The 21,026-nt window shown below is 43.5% G+C and overlaps 1 protein-coding gene across 4 annotated transcripts in view; it reads right to left on the bottom strand.

Annotated features, from left to right (window-relative positions):
- Positions 1 to 480: 480 nt before the first annotated feature.
- ipo8 (importin 8) overlaps positions 481 to 21,026 on the bottom strand; it is a 124,130-nt gene continuing 103,584 nt past the window's right edge. For all 4 annotated transcript variants that reach the window (XM_086008643.1, XM_086008645.1, XM_086008644.1 and 1 more), the window contains 9 exons: positions 20,298 to 20,364; positions 19,351 to 19,476; positions 17,376 to 17,473; positions 15,757 to 15,852; positions 12,532 to 12,752; positions 11,209 to 11,414; positions 4,360 to 4,572; positions 3,485 to 3,601; positions 481 to 1,476 (listed from right to left, as the gene is read on the bottom strand). In XM_086008643.1, coding sequence (XP_085864769.1) covers positions 1,379 to 1,476; positions 3,485 to 3,601; positions 4,360 to 4,572; positions 11,209 to 11,414; positions 12,532 to 12,752; positions 15,757 to 15,852; positions 17,376 to 17,473; positions 19,351 to 19,476; positions 20,298 to 20,364 — 1,242 coding nt within the window. In that variant the 3' untranslated portion in view covers positions 481 to 1,378. The remainder of the gene's footprint in view (positions 1,477 to 3,484; positions 3,602 to 4,359; positions 4,573 to 11,208; positions 11,415 to 12,531; positions 12,753 to 15,756; positions 15,853 to 17,375; positions 17,474 to 19,350; positions 19,477 to 20,297; positions 20,365 to 21,026) is intronic.

Below are 21,026 nucleotides of genomic sequence, written 5' to 3'. Positions count from 1 at the left end.
GGTAACTTCTTCCAGGACCAGCACTTTTCTGAAGCACAATTTTGTCTCACCATATAGAGAATGGATGCAAGAGAGTAATCTGACTTCTATTCCTCAGTATTTCCTTGATCAGCATTACTGTGCAGTATTTGTTGTGTCGTCCTTCAGAATTTGGATTTTTTGGAGTTTGCCAGTTAACCATTGTCGATTACTTACTAAAATTTGGAAGCTAATGTTTACTTTCAAATTATTCCATCACCTTGAAAGTTCTCGCCTAAACTATCGTCATTGGTATGGCTTCCTGCACAACCATTCCCAGTGGTGATTTCCTTGCTTATGTTACACGCCTCCAGATCTCTGTTCTCATCATCTCCCTTACTCTGTTGAACCTTCATGGTGTCCAGCATTGTGGGCCTTGACTGCTCATCTCGGTTTCTCAATTTAAGCTAAAATGGTCACTCCTGTTGGGCTTCATCAAAACAAAATGCATTCAGACAAAAACGTGCTCAACCAAAGGCTTTATTGAGGCACCCAATAGCTGAGAATGAAAACTCACAAGCTCTCTCAAAAAACCAATGTAAAAGTACAGTAACCGGCCATGGCAATTCTTGTTATACCCAGATGGGCATTTGATACCTTATATAACATAAACAAGAAAATAATTCATGTCCCAAAGTCGATAACTCTCCCGACTGCCATTCAGCAGCTAAACATACCACCAGAAAAATTGATATTTTTCGACTGTGCACGGTTATTAAAATTTGTCTCCCTTTCAGAAAAAAGGAATCGCGACTGTCCTCCAAGACAGACTTGTGAATTTCCACGTAATCTTATACGGAGTTGCAACTTATTTCTTCCTAGGCTACCACTGCTATCACAGATCACAGAAACCGACAGGTTTTACCAAGGATAATATTTTAAATGTTAAAACAGTTACCACACGGAAATTTAAAAATAGCAGAGCTGCAATAAACAGATTTTTAAATCTCTGGTAAATATTAAAAAAAACATGGTTAAAGTATTTTTCTTTAAAATCATGCTACTTCTTTCCAAACTAAAATCTGAGGCAATCCACGTGCGACAGAAGGCACTATGTATCTGTATTAACCCGTCAAATGCCTGTATATTGGGAACCTGAGAGGTGGTGGTTAACCAAACCTTTCCCCGTAGTGCCTGCGGAGGGGGGAGGGTGGGGGGGAAGGGCAGATGATTTTTCACTCAGTTCGCTTGAGGAAAAAAAAGAAATACCGACAAAATCTTCAAATGATAATCGGGTTACGATCCAGCACTGGAAGGGTTCGTCACCAGTCCCGAAGGTCTACCGACAGCTTCAGTAATGCTGATGGATGGAAGATTTTTTTCATGATGCCCTGAAGTTTAATAAAATGCCATCTGCAGTTCAATTGCCCCCTGGAGTTGCTCCAAAATTGAACGTTGTTGGAACTGGTGCAGTCATGTCAAACTTATAACCACCCTGACCTTCAATTTTCTTGGATTCTAAGAAAACACAAGAATTAAAAAATTAAACAGAACTCAATGTGAAACAGGAATGGCTTGGATAATACAAGCTACAGCAAACTGGGAACACTGTTGGTCTTCCAAAAATCTATTCTGGGAAAATCTCAATGCTAGATCAGCTTAAATCTTGTTCTTCGATTTAAGGGGACATCGGACATGGATAAATGAGTCACTTATGCACCAGATTTCACAGTTTGATTCATTCTACTTTTAACCACTCCCACTGCTTCATTAATGGCAAATCAATTTAACTCAGCTCAGTCTACAAGTGGTTCTCCTACCTTGAATGACAATATAGTAATTTTTCCGTTGTATTCAGGCAGTTTGATCTTGGATACAAACAATGCATAATCAAAAATACTAGCACTGAATATCTTATAAAAATTGGGTAATTTAAAACATTATGCCAGGTTGCAAAGAAAACTTGCCAACCACTTCTAATAGCGTTTTTCAGGCTCTCACTGAATTATAAATTACAATGTCTTTTGTTTTATAATTGCTTGGGCTCTCTCAAATCCTCATTCTTGAAAATTGAAAGTACATCACATCTTCAAACAAGTTTCATCTTAAAATTTGAAAATGACCAATTTTCTATGATTCCCAAGGCTACTGGTTTTGGATTTTCAGAGAGAAAAGGGTGGAATCATGGAATGACACCCCTGAAACGCCAGTAAAAATCCCAGGCAATTAAAAGAGAGTTTGACTTTTAGCGGCCCAGATGATGTCCAGACTCGACTGGGTAGTCAGGGTGGGTGCCAACCATTTTGCCATAGGAAACAGGATTCAATGTACAAGAAATTAAAAGGGCTTGCAGACGAGACATTGAAAGGTATCTGCATAAACCTGGAGGCCACATAGAAAGCAGAGGAAGAAGTGTGGCAGGAGGTTCCTGGCTGTTTTCCCACTAGGATCACACAATTCCTGCAGAACACACCAGTGAGGGGTTTGTTTTCCTTGCCATGAAAGTTGCATGGGATGAACCTTTCACACCAAAACTTCCTAGTCCCCTTGACATTGAGGGTACAGTAGGCATTCAGGAGTGAATGCTCATCAACGTGGTGATGTTTTGCATATACACACACAGCCAGAGACACAAAAATATCCTGACCAGAATTCAAATGGAAAGAATTTTAGTGTAGTACTATTCCCATCAGTCCTTTATTCAGAAAAACTCTAATACAAACAAGAAATAATTACAAGAAAACTGTTTCGGCATTACAGAAATTCAGCTGCATAATACATAGCTAGGTTATTAATTTCACCTGGATACCAGCTCTGCTTTGTAGACCCATACTGCATTGAAGAGCTTGTTCAGCTTTTCAAAGACACACCAGGCATTTCACATAGCTACAGTAATTGTTTTCAGTAACACTGCAATCGTTCATACAACAGACTTGAATTGAAGTCACACAATTGCAAATTAGATAGACAATGGGATAAGATTTCCCTGTGGAACTTGCTACCACAAGGAGTAGTTGAGGCGAATAGTATAGATGCATTTAAGGGGAAGCTAGATAAACACACGAGGGAGAAAGGAATAGAAGAATATGTTGATGGGGTGAGATGAAGTAGGGTTGGAGGAGAAATAAAAACAGAAAATGCTGGAAATACTCAGCAGGTCAGGCAGCATCTGTGTAAAATCATGAAGGCATTAATGAAGAAAGTATTAACAATTTTGCTACATACAGCAGAGAGGACTTCCTTCTATTAATTCTACCTAATTCCAGGAGCTCTTCCAATGCTGAGGGGCAAGCTCATCAAATTTTTTGTTTTAATACTGAAATTCGACTGTCGTTCTGAGAGGGTCAACAAGTGCACTAGTGACATCAGCAGGTGAACAGTTTTTGTTAACTGAAGTGGTGCAAGTTTCAAGGCTTGGAGTGGGTGGTTAAAGGGAGAGTGGAGTATGGCCAAAATCTTAAAATGCTCACCATTGCCAGTTCCCACTTTATAAAAAGAAAAATACAGTCCTGTGCTCAGCACTAACCTGCTGCATTTTTCCTCTGTTCTGTCAGTGTAAAGATCTCCTGCAACTGCTTCTTCTGGTCCTCGCTCAAAGGGGCAGTGAGAGTCTGGTACCAGGCAGAATTCATACTCTGTACCCCTGTAACAAAAACAACCGCAGAATGTAGAGCACAGAAATCTCTCAATCTGCAATGCATATCACATTGATGTAATGCTAATTGTATCAATGCAGAGGTACCCTCCAAGTTTCAAAAAGAGAACACTCAATTATTGGAGCTATTGCATTTTAAGTTACTCTTTTTCCTTCCCCATCTCCCATCTCTCACAAATTTCGATGGAATGGAATTCAGGTTAGTGGTTGCGGCAGAAGTGCGATTTTCTGCAGGACATGGGAATTGGCTCATTTTGCCAACTTTTGCATCCCCCGCCACCAACCCCCATTTTCTCAATGGCAACGCTCAGTGACAGCATGTCCTGATCAAAAATGCACAGTTTGAGCATCGCAATCATAGCTCTCAAAGGACTTGCTGCTGCAACTCCCTTCTCTCCGGGTCCATATGTGTCTGCAGTTCAACAATGAGAATCTCTCAATATCGCTGCTAACAGGTGATAATGTAGCGAAACACAGCAAGGGAATTCTTCAGAATACATTTTAGGCCACTTCAGTGCTCGAAACATGTCAGTCATTGCACCTGAAGACAATCCATGCAGCCCTCATGTTTTACTTGCCACGTAAAGCCACATATTGTGTTGCATGGATTGGAATCATGACCTATGGAAATTATCACTAATTTTTCACTCATCACCCTCTCATTAAACCACATTTAGTTAAGTGGTTAAAGGAACGACAATTTAAATATTGGCATTTGGATGCGTGAATTGTTTGAAAACACATACTTAGGAGTGCTGATGTAAAAATCTGATATTCATCAACACTGTTGTCTTCATCCAGAGGTGTAGAGAACCCTTCCAGAGCAGTTTCTTCCAACCCATCTTCATCCCAATCATCGTCATCATCATCCTCATCTTCCTGCACCTGGTGCTGCTCCAGCATCTCCAGGTACTGCTGCCCCGCCTCGCGAATGTCATCTTCATCACTTGGGATCTCTTCTGAAATTCAAAAGTACATTTTAGAAAAAAAAAACCTATACCCTATAAATCTATACCCTTCCTTGAATAAAGGCATGGGCAGATTAAGTAAGGGTAAATAAAAGAGCTCTTTTGATAAAGGCGGTGCGAGTTCAACTGATAGCTCAGCCAGTTTAACCAGGAAGCAGCTGATCTATACAACTCAGTCAGATCCCAATTTCAATCCCCAGTCTGTGCTGAGCTATCTGATTTCAGCCAGGATGGTTGGAGGGGCACGCCCGTTCGCGTTAGCAGCCCTGAATTTCGATTCCTGATCGCTTTTACAGGGACCCCTGCTGGAAATATGCATGTATGGATATCATGCAAGGGACAGGATTGGACTTGGTTGTGATTCCCCAAAATCCACGTGCCCCCAGAGTTGAATGTCCTGCTGAGGCTCATCATCAACGATCAAACATGAATGATGGCCACTTGGGCAAGACACTGGGAAGTCAATTGGCACCTGTAGAACGACACACCTGCAGGAGAGAATGGAAAGGGAGAAAAATGGCAAAACATTGCCAAGAAAAAAGAACAGTGTGTAACAAAGCCACAATCACCAGAAAGTTCCAGGTTTGACCCCTGGTCTGTGCCAATTTAACTGATACAAACATATGATAAGGAACTGAGAAAAGACCATCAAGCCCATAATGCTCACCCTATTCATGAGACGGTACAATTTTCAACCACTGGTAATATTAGGAGAGGCAAAGAGAGAGAAAATACTGACCAATTTCATGAAAAACTCCAGGAAATTCCTCCTCAATTCCATAAAACAATCAAGGAAGCTTCAAGAGATCATGGTTACCCATGACATAATACTCGGGGTGCTAATTCACAATCCACCTCCCCATCAATATGTCACAATGTCCTCATTCCTCAAGAACTTTTCAAGTGCCTTAGAATCATAGGGGGAAAAATTCGATTGGTTAGCGTCTCCCGTTAGCACCTCCGGGGGCGCTAGGAACTTAGGGCCCGAGTGTGGCGATTGCAGCGCCGCTCGCGAAATTGACCGGTCGTTCTGCGGCTGCGCTAAACACTACCGCCACGATCTCCTGTGCCCACAGATCATGACGTCAATCAAGCGTGCAACGCCCCAGACCAGATATCGAGTCGCGTCCCCTGCCTAAGCGCCTGCCTCTAGGAAAGACAGATAGAGGGGAATGTTTTCAAGTCGGGAAGGGGCTGGGGAGCGCTATTTAAAGGTGGGCGCTTCCTGCCTTTTCTGGTCAGCAAAATTTTTGGTCTTAACGTTGTCCTAAGGAGTTTTGGCCCTCAGCACCACTTTTGAGGTTCCTAAGCGCAGAGTTCTGTCCCTGGGCCTATCCATTAGTGCTTCCAACACAATTTTTTTTGAGGTCTCTCCAGGCCGAGATTCAAGGCTGCAATGAGCAGGGAGTGGCTGGCCAGCATGGTAATTGGCATCGCCTGAGCTTCGGTAGCGTTCTGAGGTAGCGCCTCGCTCCCTGACGTTTGCGCCTGAAGAGAGGTGTGTAGCGCCTGACTTAATGCTCAAATCACCTCCAGGGGCGATAGAGGCTAATTTTGCAGTCGGAGGCGATAATTAGCGCCAGGCGCTAAACTTTGCCCCCGGCCGATATTAGCACTCCAAAATGGGCGAAATGAATTTTTCCCCCATAGAATTTTCTGGTACAGATGGAAGCCATTTGGCTCATCACACTTGTGCCAATCCTTCGTAAAGGATTGTAGCATACCCATAATTACCACATATATTAGTAACCTGTTTCACAGTTTAGCAACCTTATCAGAAAATAAATATTTTCTGGCTTCTAGTCTGATATTTTTCTTATTTTGTAGGGATGCCTTTCAGTCCTACTATCATTATCCATTTCAAATGTGTTATTCAAATTTGCTACATCCAATCATTTCAAAATTGTAAAAACATTAATCCTATCTCTCCTGAGCCTAGGCTTCTCCAAAATGAAAAAACCCTAATGTTCTAAATTTATATTTCTAACTAAGAGATCCAATCTGAAGCATCATCCGAATTGCCGTCTTTGAGCCTTAATACCCATCACCACATGTGGGAAGCAAAACTGGACACAAAGCCCGCCTCGAGGCGAAATCGCGGCTGAGGTAGGTGGTGGACTGCGACCCCACTCCCAGTTCCATCGTGCTCTATTGAAGTGATTTTGCCGATTGGACTTGTTAAGCCTGCCCTGTGAGGTTCCCGGCCAATTAAAAGGAAGCGGGTCTGATGACGTCATTTGATGACACGTCACTGCCCGTTTCCTTAAAGGGACCATGTCCACAGTCATTTTGACATTTGTGCTGTCAGTGTTCCACAGCACTGAACTGCTGCAAACACCGACGAGCACTGCACAAAGATGCACGGCTGCACCCAGGCTCTCCCATGACTCCATCCATATGCTTATGGAGGGAGTCACAGCACGCAGGGAGGTTATAGAAACATAGAAGATAGGAGCAGGAGTAGGCCATTCGGCCCCTCGAGCCTGCTCCGCCATTCAATTAGATCATGGCTGATCATCCAAATTCAGTACCCTGTTCCTGCCTTCTCTCCATATCCCTTGATCCCTTTAGCCTTAAGAAATATATCCAACTCCTTCTTGAATATATTTAATTAATTGGCCTCTACTGCCTTCTTTGGTAGAGAATTCCACAGGTTCACCACTCTCTGGGTGAAGAAATTCCTCCTCATCTCTGTCCTAAATGGCTTACCCCTTATCCTTAGACTGTGACCTCTGGTTCTGGACTCCCCGACCATCGGGAACATCCTTCCAGCATCTATGCTGTCTAGTCCTGTTAGAATTTTATAAGTTTCGATGAGATCCCCTCTCATTCTTCTAAACTCCAGCGAGTACAAGCCCAATCGACCCAATCTCTCCTCAAACGTCATTCCTGCCATCCCAGGTATCAGCCTGGTGAATCTTCGCTGCACTCCTTCCATGGCAAGAACATCCTTCCTCAGATAAGGTGACCAAAACTGCACACAATACTCAAGATGTGGTCTCACCAAGGCCTTGTACAACTGCAGCAAGACATCCTTGTTCCTGTACTCAAACCCTCTCGCTACGAAGGCCAACATACCATTTGCCTTCTTAACCGCCTGCTGCACCTGCATGCTTACTTTCATCGACTGGTGCACAAGGACGCCCAGGTCTCGTTGCACTTCCCCTTCTCCCAATCTATTGCCATTCAGATAATAATCTGCCTTCCTGTTTTTGACACCAAAGTGGATAACCTCGCATTTATCCACGTTATATTGCATCTGCCATGCTTCTGCCCAATCTCCCAACCTGTCCAAATCATACTGGAGTTTCTTGGCATCCTCCTCACAGCACACATGCCCACCCAGCTTTGTGTCATCTTCCCATGGGCGGAAGAGACCTCCCCAGGAGACCAACGCAGCCTGGTTGCACATTGCAAAGGAGGACACAAGCAGGGATGTTGTCAGGAGGACCAGGCTGCAGTGGCGCAAACCTTTCAATGATCTCAGTAGATCATGAAACATTACTGCAAAGCCACTCAGCCTCATCCTGCTGTGCCACTCATCACATCCCCATCACTTTGCCTTCCCTACCCTACACATCCTTACTCACACCAACTTACCTTGCATCTCCACCCATCCCTCTCTCTCTATCTGCATTATCACATCCCCCTCTCACTAGCCAGCCCTCACACTCACCCTCACCCTCATCCTTGTCCAATCATACCAATTAACAACACACAAGGGTAGGCAGTTGGGTCTTTTAGCCAATGTTCATGTGGAGTTTCTGCTAATGTGTTGTCAAACATTGAAATCTTTATTTTGAATACTTTGCCTTCTTGGACAGATTTGTGTGCACCTTTAGAAGTGGCTTAGTGAGTTGCAGTGAATGGGGAGACATAAGGGCACCCCCCCGCAATGGTGATAAGTGTGAAAGGAATGACTTGGGCATTGCAGGGATGCTTTATGGTGTTGGTGTGGGGTGGTGCCAACCTGGCGCATCATGTGGCAGCCAGGGTGTACAGCGTCAAGTGAAGTAAATCTGGCCATGGTGAGGCCATCCCTGGCAGCAATGTGGTCAGGTGATGATGCCCAGTGTCCTGTCCAGCATCAGGTGATTGCGGAGAAGGTTGGGTTAAATGTGATGAGATTCTGAGGACCAAGGTGAGATTTTTTGAAGGGCACCGATGCTGATGGAATAGATGGCAGCTGAAGTTGAGATGACAGAAGTGATCCGTCAATGGTGAGATAGGTTGTTCCAAGGAGGTGACAGTGGATAAGAGAGTTTACTCCAAACACTTCCAAACTGCATAAAGCTCAAAAGTGTGTTCCAAATCCTGAAGGCTCCAGCTTCTAACATTGGAAAGTGAACAGCTGTGAAATGGTAACTTTTATACCACTTTTGCAGCTGTCACCTATCCAGAGCAATGGAGAGTCATTGAAAACCCGAGCTACTTATCTGACGTGATCCTCGAGCGCCGTGAAGCTAGTCAAAAAGCTGGAAAAATAGTAAGTAGATGGTAAAATGCTATTTAAGTACCTTTTAACAACCTCTTAACTATTTCAATTGGCTCACCTGCCGCTCAGTGTCGAGTCTGTAAAGTGTAGACAGACCCGGAACTTGGGAAACTGACAAGGAGGCAGGTTCACAGCGGGGTGGTAGCGGGCACGATTGGAGGTGGGTCAGGTGGGAAAGTTGTTATTTTTGGGAGCGGGTCAGGAATCCGCCACCATCCCACTCGCCTTTCTCCCAGGTGCGTCTGTCAGCACGGACTCGACCCGACCGGCCCAATTTAAATTATTAGTAGTAGCTAGTTATCAGACCCTTAAGAGGGGTTTTAACCTTACCTTTTAAATTTAACTGCATGGCCATTGCTCCAGCTGATTAGTTGACAGCATCAAATGCACTATAAATGCTCCCATCTGCCAAGTGATCACTTTCCTCAGCAGAAGCTATTGCTCACTGCATTCCCAGCACAGATTCTGCAAGCTGCAGCCTTTCTAGCAAAGTCTCCATCCAGTCTCATCTCATTGGAAGAACCTCTCTCACCAGTGACAGATTGCTTCCGTCATCTCTACTTCACCTGCCATCTACTCCATCAGCATGGATGCCGTTTATACTGTCTCACCTTGGTCCTCAGAATGTAACCACGGTGAGCCCCAACACCAACAACCTTCTCCGCAATCACCTGATGCTGCAGAGGACAGAGGGCATCAGCACCCGAGCACATTGCTGCCTGGGAGGCCAGGGATGGCCTCATCATGGCCAGATTTACTTCACTGACGCTGTACACCCATATGGCTACCACATGCTGCGCCAGGTTGGCACCACCCCACACCAACACCATAAAGCATCCCTGCAATGACCAAGCCATTCCTTTCACACTCACCACCATTGCAGGGGGTGCCGTTATGTCTCACCATTCACTAAGCCACTTCCAAAGGGGCACACAAATCTGTCCCAACACCAGAAAGTGTTGAAAATAAAGATTTTTATGTTTGACAGCACATTAACGGAAACTTTACATAAACATTGGATAAAACACCCAAATGGCCTCCTTTTGCATTGTTAGTTGGTATGATTGCAGTAGGATGAGGGCGAGTGTGAGGGGTGGCTAGTGAGATGGGGATGTGATAATGTAGATAGAGAGGGATGAGTGGACCTTTAAGGTAAGTTGTTGTAAGGATGTGCAGGGGTAGGGTTAGGAAGGCAGAGTGATGTGGATGTGATGAGAAGCACAGCAGGATGAAGGTGAGTGTGGCTTTGTACTCATGCTTCCTGATGTAATGAGATCATTGAAATGTTTGCGGCACTGCGCCCAGGTCTTCCTGACCACATCCTTGCTAGTGACCTCCTCTGCAATCTCCAACAAGGCTGTTTTGGTGTCCTGGGGTGGTCTCTTCCACCCATTGGAAGGGAAGAGGACCTCCCGGTATGCTCCGGAGGGAGTCATCAGAAAACTGGGTGCTACATTGACATTCAAATCCAATGTGGCCATGGCCCCCTTTAAAGATCCCAGCTGAAAACAAGTCATTGATGACGTCACCAGACCGGCACCATTTAATTGGGCTGGGTAACACGCAGGGCGGGCTTAATAGGCCCTATTAAGGGAAGGGAAAGTCATTTTCAGCAGCGGGATGGAGCCAACAGCGGGGTCGTGACCTGCCATGGCCACCACCCGCACCAGGTAGGCAAAATTCTGGTCAACGTTTCTCAAACTAGTAGTACAAGGGTTGAAAATGACTTTAAATGGGAATGGGGCTGTCACAAATGGCCTCAGCAGTCCTGGGAGTGAGTGAGGGGAAGAAATCAGCCAAGAGTCCCACTTCTGATAGCTATTCAGCAACCCTGGATGGAAAATGTACATGTGGATGGTTGGGTAGGTATAGTATTCAGTTTGGGTCCATTCCTGCCACCCCCCCTGCAAACAACGGTTAAACAGCCTGGTGACTCCCACAATAATGGCCAACTGGAGAAGGTACCAGGTGGCAACCACTTCATGTGGAACCACACCCCAGCAGAGTCAACTCCTTGAGGAGAGGAGGAAAGAAAATCGGTGAGGAAATTTGACAAACTATATAAGACACAATCACGGAAGAAGAGTCCATGTTCATTAGAAAAGTAACGCATAACAACAAAAAAAGGGAACCATTTTCTTCAGCGTCCTCGTTTTCCTCTTCAGCATTCTTGTTCTGGTCATTGGGAGCTCTGCTTGCGTACGCTCGCTTCAGGCCAAGGAAGAGGAGCAGCAACGAAGGCAGAATCTGTGCAGCCACGGCATCCACAGCTTCTGGTCTGTTTTGCATTTCCATTAGTGTGCTCAATCCAATGATACAGACCTTCCGATCATGAAGCCTGGCAATAAAAGTAGAGTAATTATAACAGAGGCATTAAACTGCAGTCAGAGCAATGACCAAATCCAGTACAATCAGATAATCTTGTACTCAATTGAATAGTTTTCTTTTAAAACATATAAAAAAATGAAAATAAATGAAGCAAGCAATGATGAATTCTCTAATGGTATAATCATGGTCAAACCTTTTGATCATCTTTCTTACTGATGTATCACTACTACTGCAATTACCAAGGTTTACTGTTGTCACACAACATGGACAAAACAAATTATAAATTATTGTAAAATAATTTCCATGCTGTGTGCCAAAGAGCAATTCAGATACTATTTCTGCAGCAATATTTAATTTTTCCATAACCTTCCATTACAGTGGAACCGTCATTATGTGGAGCAGATCTCTGCCAAATGGATAATGGAAACTGGTGGATAATCGAGAGACCCATGTGGTCCTGCTCTTTGCTTCTGATTGGCATAGTTAGATTACCTAATCAAATTCCCAGTACATGGAGACTCAGTAATCCATTTCAAAAATGGGACACTCTCGGAAAACAGGCGAGCAGTCCTGACTACCACTGGGAATTGGTGGGAGTTCCTGACCCGAAGCCCAGGGGAATACCACAGTGGGAGTCCCTGACCCGAAGCTCAAGCTCCCACTGACTCCACAACCAAAGGAAATAGGCTTTCCCTATTCACCCTAGGAAAACTCTTTATAATTTTAAAACCTGTACTAAATCAACTCTTAGCCATCTCTGCGCCAGTGTCAGTATCTCGAGTCTTTCCTCATGGTAACAGTTTTCCAACCACAACAATAATCTATAAACGGCTTAGGAATTACAGCTGAACCCAATCCGCCTCCAACACAACATCCACTCACATGTTCACACAGGGTCCTTTCTATAATGAGGTATTGAAAACTGCAGTAACTCTGTACTCTAACTATGGGCTAACCAATGTTTTTGTGTAAATACTCTTGTACTCTATGCCACTATTTACAAAACCCAAAACATTGCTGGCCTTTTTCATGGCTTTACCTACCAATACTCAACCTCATGTTGGGATTTGCAGCAGGTCCTGTAATGAAGCACATTGATTAGTTACCTGACCAAAGGATTCACTTACCCAAGAAAACAATCCGTGTCATTCATCCATTGATTAATAAACTGTGCTGTGATTGGCTCTGCACTGTGTGAAAAGCGGATATTCTCCAAGGTATTCACAAGCAGCATGGGGCTGTAGTAAAGGGCTGCAATGGCCACCTGAAGACACATGGTCCGCAGTTCACTTGTTTTAACTCCACGTGTTAATCGTTCCAGGACTGCTTCAACAAACAATGGAATACACTAATGGGACAGAGAAAAATAGTTCAGAATTTTCAGGCTGTACATTAGCTGCTGTTTTTTTAAACCAATTTTTTCCCCTTCTCTCCTGCACCGATTGTCCAGTTACTTATGTCCTTTACATTTGAGCTTAGACAGTGAGTGCTTTCAGGATATTCAACTGCATCTCTCCCAGCCCAATCATGTCCTCAGCCAATATCCATACACACACTTGTCAGCAGGGATCACTGAATGGTGATCAGGACTTGGCTGCAATGCTTGCCGTAGTTGAATAGCACGCCAACGCTTGTTGTCTGGGTTAATACTGGTTTAATACATGAAGGGCAGCTACTTGAGCAAAGTACCTTAGGGTGATTCGTGTCTGTAGGACAACACCACCACCAACTCTCCCAGCAAGTGTCAGGACATAAGGAAGGGACAGGAGGGCAGAACACTGAGGAAGGGGGGCAGGGAAGGAATGGGACGAATTAAAAAAGTTAGCTAAAATTAAATGAAACAGCTGCTAGAAAATGCTCAAAGTAAACTTTACAGTAATAACTGTTCTTTAAGAAGTGTTAATAAGTCCAAAAATAAATCATGCAATTTTGCTTTAATTTTTTTTAAATTTTTTTATAAAAACAGCAGCAGCAACAAAATCCAGATTTATTTGTAAATCCTTATGCTGTTCCTGCACCTAATCTTGTTGACTACCTGAAAGGGTGAATTCAATCGTAACTTTCAAAAGGGAACTGGATATATACTTGAAAAAGGAAAAATGTGCAAGGCTATGGGGAAAGTGGGACTAATTGGATAGCTCTTTCAAAGAGCTGGCACAGGCACAACAGGCCGAATGGCCTCCTTCTATGCTGTATTGATTCTATGACTCCATTGAGGACTCCAATGAATATTTTCATTCAATGTTACATAGAGATTAAAAGTGCAATTTATTACAGTGCACACTGCGAATACAAGACATGTGCCATGTGTTTGCTACGCACACTATGACAAAGAATATCGTATTGTAAATCATCACTGGGAACATCTTCTCCAGGGGAAAAATAAATTTCTGAGCAGTTAAAAACCATCTCATTTAAAAAAAAAAGTAAATTTAACATTATTAATGTTAAATCTAAGAAATAGAGGCTTAAAAAAAACCAAGCATGGAGCATATAACAACCTTAAGGGAAGCTGTAAGTGCACAGCAAGCCCTCACCGGTTACTACGTGTCTAGCAGAACAGATCATAATAGAGCACAGGGAGGACGAAAAAGTACGTACTGAAAAAACAGAATGAGATGTGGTAGTGGATCACAACTCTGCCTGCGATTCAACCAAATGCTGAGCTCTCATTACAAGGATGGTTCAGTGGGTAAATGCACTGACTAGTGTGATACTTAGCAATACAACCATAGAGGTCTCCAATTCGATCCTTGGTCTGCTGAGATAGCTCTCGGCCAGTTCAGTGGGAGCACCATCAGTCTCAGTACTAAGGAGGGAGATAAATGCTCTTACTGATCTCTACTCCTGCTGGAAAATGAGCGTGGATGTCATGTTAGAGGATGTCATGTTACAGTCAGCTGTAATTCCTTTCACAGTCAAATACTCTGCTGACACGGTCTAGCCGTGCACATGACTTGGGTCAGGTACCAGAGAGCTGCGGGCACTCAAGTAATTGCCCCAGTGCCAACACAGAAGAGAAGAGTGAAATATAAATGACAAGGAAAATAACAAGGGTAAAACCACAGTGCAGCATTACTGAGTAGTTCATATTTGAAACCCTCTGCTCGCAGTTACTGATCCCAGCTGTGTTTGTTACAGAGATTAGAGGGCACTTCCCCAGGTTAATTACATGCACCACTCAGCAGCAACACTCTCACCATGTCAGGGATGGTATGTAGTCCAGTGAGACTCAACTGACGAACAAAATAAGTTTAAAAAAAAACTCAGGCATTAAGTGAACACTTGGCATTATTTCAGTGTATAAATGGGCCCTTGTTTCAATAGCGAATGACTGTGGACGCAGGCGAGGTCTTGAGCATTGGTGCAAACTATTTTCCAACTGACAGGCTGACATAAAAGTTGCAGATCAATGCACCACAGTTTATGGTATGTGACAAGGAAAAGGTTGCAAGATTTGTGCCTACAAACGGAGGGAAAAAAGTGAAGCCTTTGACCACAAAAATGGCATGACTCAAATTCCATCTGCATAGCCTGGTGGAGTCAAGTCTTCTAAACAGACCCTGCAACTATTCAAAGGCAGAACAATGAATTGTGCAGAACACAATGATAAATAGGATAACAGCACAGGATATGTAGAACACAGAATATCACAGCCAAAAGCCACAATTAGCTTGTTAAATCACACCAAATCCAAAACCTAGCCTTGAATCTGGTGCAGTTAACAAGCTAATGGAGGTTTCACACAGCACTAGAGCCTACGTTTACAAGAGAAACATGCCTATTTACAAGAGAAAACAGGTTAAGCTTGATTCAAGCCAGCAGGCAGGACCTATTGTGTTACCATCAATCTAAGCACATAATGCATGAGTCAGGACATTTGTGAATACATTACGACAGCCGGATCCGACACTGTACAAAACTGAGGTCCCCAGATATTCCTCTGCAAGAAGGGGATTATTTTGGGTACGAGGATACAAATGAACTGCTAAAATTACAATAACTAAAACAAAAAACTAAAATGGTTCGTTGATCACCCAGTTGGAGGGGGCTGGAGATTCTACATATTAGCCGCAAAATTCTGCTGAACAAACTAATCCAACACTTCCTGGTGAACTGCCCATTCAGCAGGTTACACATAAATATGCTGACCTCGTGCTGAGTAAACCCATGGCTTAATTAATCATCTCTATAATTTATGGGAGGTTCGATTACAGCCAGAAACAGTTGATCAAGCCTCTGCAATACGACGTTCTGGCTGGCCGGTCACAATGTGACCTCCTGCCTTTACTGTGGAAATCGAAGTTAGAGATTTTATCCCGAGGTACATGTGTGTGGATCCATCACGTTACCTGGTCAATGCCCTTCCCTTGACATTGAAGGATGATCACCTCAAGCAGCTTTGCAGCATGGCACTCTGCATCTTCTCCTGCATCCCCTGTCAGGACCTAAGAACACATCATCCACCAGTTACAGGTTTGCTGAATGAAGGACCAGAGATTCATTTGGTAACAGCTACAGAAGCACACTAAGTAGCTTTCTTTCAAACCTATTAAAATATAGACACGTGACTGTGTAGGCAGTGACGATACAAGGTGAAGTGTGAGAGACCTTCTGTAAACCGGAGGTCACTTCTACAACCCTTGAAATTTAGCGCTTACAGACTGAAAACTGCAGCGCTCTTTTTATTAAGGCCATTATAGGCAACGGTTTTCCAGTACCAGTAATGGAAGTATCACAGAGGGAATTGTTTCTCACTGGGTCAGCGGTGAAGACATTTTTATTATGACTTGGACACTTTTTTTTTTTTTAAAAAGGGGGGTAACACTTTTTTATTTACTCCTTTCCAATTTTCCCCGCTCTCTAGAAGTCACTGATTTTTTTGTTCGGTTCCATGTGCAATGGTTTCCCCACCCCGTATCTTCACGTGTAAACCTCAACAGCAAGTGCTGGCTGGCTATTCCATTGAGAGAAACACAGCCAAGCCCGATTCCATGCCCATCTGATGTGCATACATGCGCATTTCTGGCAGGGGTTGCTGGATTGCAACTAGGCGCCCTAATCCAGGGGCATTTCGGTCAATCTGAAAATGAAAAGGTCACTGATGGTGTTGATTGTACTTTTCAGAGACTAGGGGAATGAGACATTTTGAAGTGGAATAAAAAGTACATTTAACCTCAGCTGTGCCTAACCGGAAATGCCCGACTTAGTCAATGGATTCACAAAATGGAAATATGCTTCATTTCCCAACATCAGCATTCCTCATGAGCAAAAAATTCACCGAAGACTTCAATTAAATGCAGTATTCTGTGCAAACACACTGCTCCTCCCCCATAGCTAATTGGCAACATCCTTGCCTCAGAGTCGGAAGGTTGTGGGTCCAAGCCCCCCCCGCCCACCCCTAGAATTTAAGCGCATAATCTACGCTGCTGGCCGGCCTCCCATCCTCCACCCTCTAAACTCCAGCTTGTCCAAAACTCGGCTGCCCGTATCCTATTTAAAACTCTCATCCTTGTGTTTGTATCCCTTCATGCCTTGCCCCTTCCTATTTCTGTATAACCCCCCCACCCCAATGCCTCTAACTCTGGCTTCTTGTGAATTCTTAACTGGAATTAGAAAGTGCTACATTGTTGGAGGTGCCGTCTTTCAGATGAGGCGGTAAGCCAAGGCCTCCTGTTCAGGTGGATGTAAAAGATCCAACGGCACTATTCGAAGAGCAGAGAAGCTCTCCAGGTTGCTGACCAACATTTATCCCTTAACCAATACCACCAAAGCAGATCAAATTCGTCATTGCTGTTCGTGTGACCTTGCTGCGCACAAAATGGCCGCTGTCTATTCCTACATTAGAACAGTGACTGGACTTCAATGATAATTCATTGGCTGGGAAGCACTTTGTCTTGAAGATGTGAAAAGGGCTATATAAACACATGGTCTATCTTTCTTTAGAGATCACCGGACTTTAATAACTTACCTTTTTACACAAGTTGTAAATGATCTCTACATTTTTAGGATTAGACAGAAATGCATCTGTGTCTACGGTCACATAATTGTGCAAAAGAGGCATCATATCTGAAAGACAAAAGGAAGAGCATTTCTATGACAATGAACATTTTTACATAATGGCCATGCTATACACTTTTTCTCACTATGTACCATAATGTACGATGACTGATCTATGCACTGTAGCGTTGCTGGCGGTCTTCAGTTCTCATCTGAACATAAAATCCTTTTGCTTCTGGATATTTTCAAGCACCTGATGAATTGCACATTTCCCTCACCAAAGAGCAATTAAACTCTGATTCACCTCAGGACCTTTCCCACAGGAAGAACCCAAGCGGTGGGCTTAAAAAGACAGTCCAGGTTAGGAGCTGAACAACACAATCCTCCTCCAGACAATCCTAATCCCACAGCTCTTCACCTTTTTTGTCACCTGTGAAGTTCGCTTCCTTTTTATGTGGGTAGATTGGTCTATCTGACTACTTGTTTATAAAAATGAGGCAGTTTACTGAAGTTCACTAACACCTCGCGGCTATATTTCAACCTTGATTTTCAACCACTTTGAAATCCCACGTTTCATTACTGTGACAATCAAAGCCTGCTCAAAACCTCTCATAATAGAAATCAAAAGCTGCAGTATATTCTGAGAAAGCCCTCTTTTTGGAAAAAAGTCAACCAGCTGCTGCAAATTTGAGCGGCCACTAATCAAATGGTGGCTGAGCGCAATGTTCCTGTGGCTGATTTTGATAGCTGTCTGACAGAAAACGGCCAATCACAATGCACCTGTAATAATGTTCTTTCACACTTGTCAAGTTGCTAAATTGCCGCTTAACTGGTATAGCTGATAAAAGGTTTAGTACTCCAGCCAAGGAGTGCAATTGGCACGTAATGGCTCCACAATAAAGGAGACAATGTCGATTTGCCTGTAAAGCTCAGTTTTTCTGAAAATGAAGACCCCAGTTCTGAAAGTTGTGTGCTCTTCCAGTCTGAAAAGATGCGGCAGTCAGGGAGAGTAATAGCTCCTTTCTCAAAATCACAAAAAGAATCAGCAGAAACAGTGGAGCACATATTCTAGTCTTTTAATAACGTCAAATCTACAACTCTAAATATCACACATTTACTTTTAATGAGAGTCAAAAAGGGTGATTCCCCAGCCTGAGAACAGTGAGCTAGGAAGGTAGACTTGATGCCTTGGGTTTGTACTTCCTAGAACGATTGGGGCCGAGAGAGGATTGGATCCACGTATTGAAGATTAAAGACAAAACATCATGTAAAAAGATGGAATAAAAACAAAAAACATTGGAAACAGTCAGGTCAGTCAACATCTGCGGAGAAAAAAACCAGAGTTAACGCATCAGGTCGATGGTCTTTCAACAGAACCCTTTATTTCAGATTTCCAGCATCCACAGTATTTTTGCTTTTGTTTTAAAGTAAAAAGATGGAATGTTTGAGTGATGGGGTTTGGTAGAACTGGGGGCACTGAGGAAGCAGTGGGTAAGGTTGGGGGTAATTTTAACAGAAGCAGGTTGGGGAGGATGGGGGTGGGTTGAAGGGGGAGGTAAAATTTCAAAAATCTGAAACCTGACTCCAATCTGCCTCGAACATTCCCATGGAGGCAGACGACTAACCTTTCTCCACCCCCACCGCGCCCCCCCCCCACCCCCACACAAGAGGCGATGGGTTATTTAAATATGTTAATGAGGCTGCGTGCTGTTAGATTTACCAGGGCTCCGGAGGTGAAAAAGGCCGGATCCAGCAGGCAAGTGCTTTACCAACACTGCTTGTGGGCCAGGAGGAGCAGTAGTGCTTCCATCCCCGCACCTACCCCGGTTCCCCAAGCTAACCTGCTTCCCTCCCGCCGAACCCCCACGATCACTTGAGGGGGGTTGGGGGCGGGGGGGAGGATTTGCCTGCATTTTAGGTACATGCAAAGGAATAACTGGGAATACCTGTGAAATATTCAAAGCAGTCTTGCTGAAGGACTTCATACAGAACACCTAGAAGTTGCCACATATTAGGAGAGATTACTTGGCACGTTAAGCTGTATGCTAGGGACAGAACCTCTTCATAGAATTCTGGAGCAGGAAGAAAGCAGAGATTATGGTTTAAGAAATCTTATACAAAAGGAAGAATTATTACATATTAATCTAACTACCGATAAAATATTTCGACGTCAGAATAAAAACACAGCAAGATTACAGGCAGTTTCATTCTAGCAGCATAGTACGATGGAAGGAAATTCATAAGCAACCCAATAATCACTGAACACCAAAGTGTCAGATAAGCGTAAACTATTGAGGAATGACAGGAGAAAACATTAAATAAATAGTCAATATTAATATTGTCAGCCCTGGCTTAGTGGTAGCACTCTCGTCTCACTGCAGACACTTTAGCACCTAATCTAGGCCGACACTTCAGTGCAATACTGAGCACTGCATTGTTGGAGGTGCCGTCTTTTGGATGAGGCGTTAAACTGAATCCCCGTCTGCCCTCCCAGGTGGGCATAAAAGGATCTCATGGCACTATTTCGAAGAAGAACAGTGGAGTTCTCCTGGTGTCCTGATCAATATTTTTCCCTTAAATCAACATCAACTAAAAACAGATTATCTGATCATTTATCGCAATGCTGTTTGTGGGACCTTGCTGTGCGCAAACTGGCTGTTGCCTTTTTTTACATTACAACAGTGAATACTTCAAAAAGTATTCCATTGGCTGTAAATCACTTTAGGTCATCCCAAGACTGTGAATGGCGCTATATAAATGCAAGTTCTTTCTTAAATATTGTTAGATGTTTGTGTGCTGACAATTACAAAATGCTAATATTTGTACAACTTTACTAGGGCCATATTGCGCTTTCAATAGTAAAAGGTCAAACAACACAGAGTTTTGACTGTACCTATTACGTGTTTCTGAAGTACTAGTCCAATGACCTGCAAGCAGATGCCTTCAAGCTGCTGTGTAATCTGGAGGATGGGGAGGAAATGGGAGGAGGGAACAGATGTATAGTGTTACTCTGGGGTGAACAGGTAGTGATCCAGATGAGCAAGCAACAGAAAAACCCAGTTACTCAATATAGCTGCCAGAAGTTTAACCTTTCCTTATATCTAAATGAAGCCACAATTCTGCAAAAATAGGGATCAAGTATCAAAATTAGGGGTACAATGAAGCAGCTTGTTTTAGCACGAAGCCTCGGATGGGTTCTTTAAAATAAAAAACCAAAGCCTCCTCTGCCACCGGAGGGTGCAGCACCTGAGTTGCAGTACCAAACTGTAGAGTCTGCTGTACCACCCACACTAATTCACTGAAGGAACCTCCTGCAATATATCGGTTTAAAAATTACAAAAACAGCAAGCAATTTAATTTACATTGAGCAATGAGTACTGAGCAAGACAAATGGAGTTAAAAGAAACTGATGTGAAGATTGTTTAAAAACTGCTCAATGCCCATTAAGTTGAAAGAAAAGTTAGATTTGAGGAAAGACCACTCAATAAAACACAGAAAAGCTTTTCCTTTTAACTTTAGATTTTTTTCTCTCTCCCCATTTTGTCCTTTCTGGGCCACACACTTCTGTCACACAAAGGGCGAGTAAATGGGCTGGTCCGGACCACCAGCAGGGTTGCATTCC

The sequence above is a fragment of the Somniosus microcephalus genome, chromosome 16 (assembly GCF_052327205.1).
Source record: "Somniosus microcephalus isolate GS21.2 chromosome 16, FLI_Smic_1.0, whole genome shotgun sequence".
Classification (NCBI taxonomy): Eukaryota; Metazoa; Chordata; class Chondrichthyes; order Squaliformes; family Somniosidae; genus Somniosus; species Somniosus microcephalus.
The sequence above is the reverse complement of the archived record's forward strand: the minus strand, read 5'-3'. Positions and strand labels throughout refer to the sequence as shown.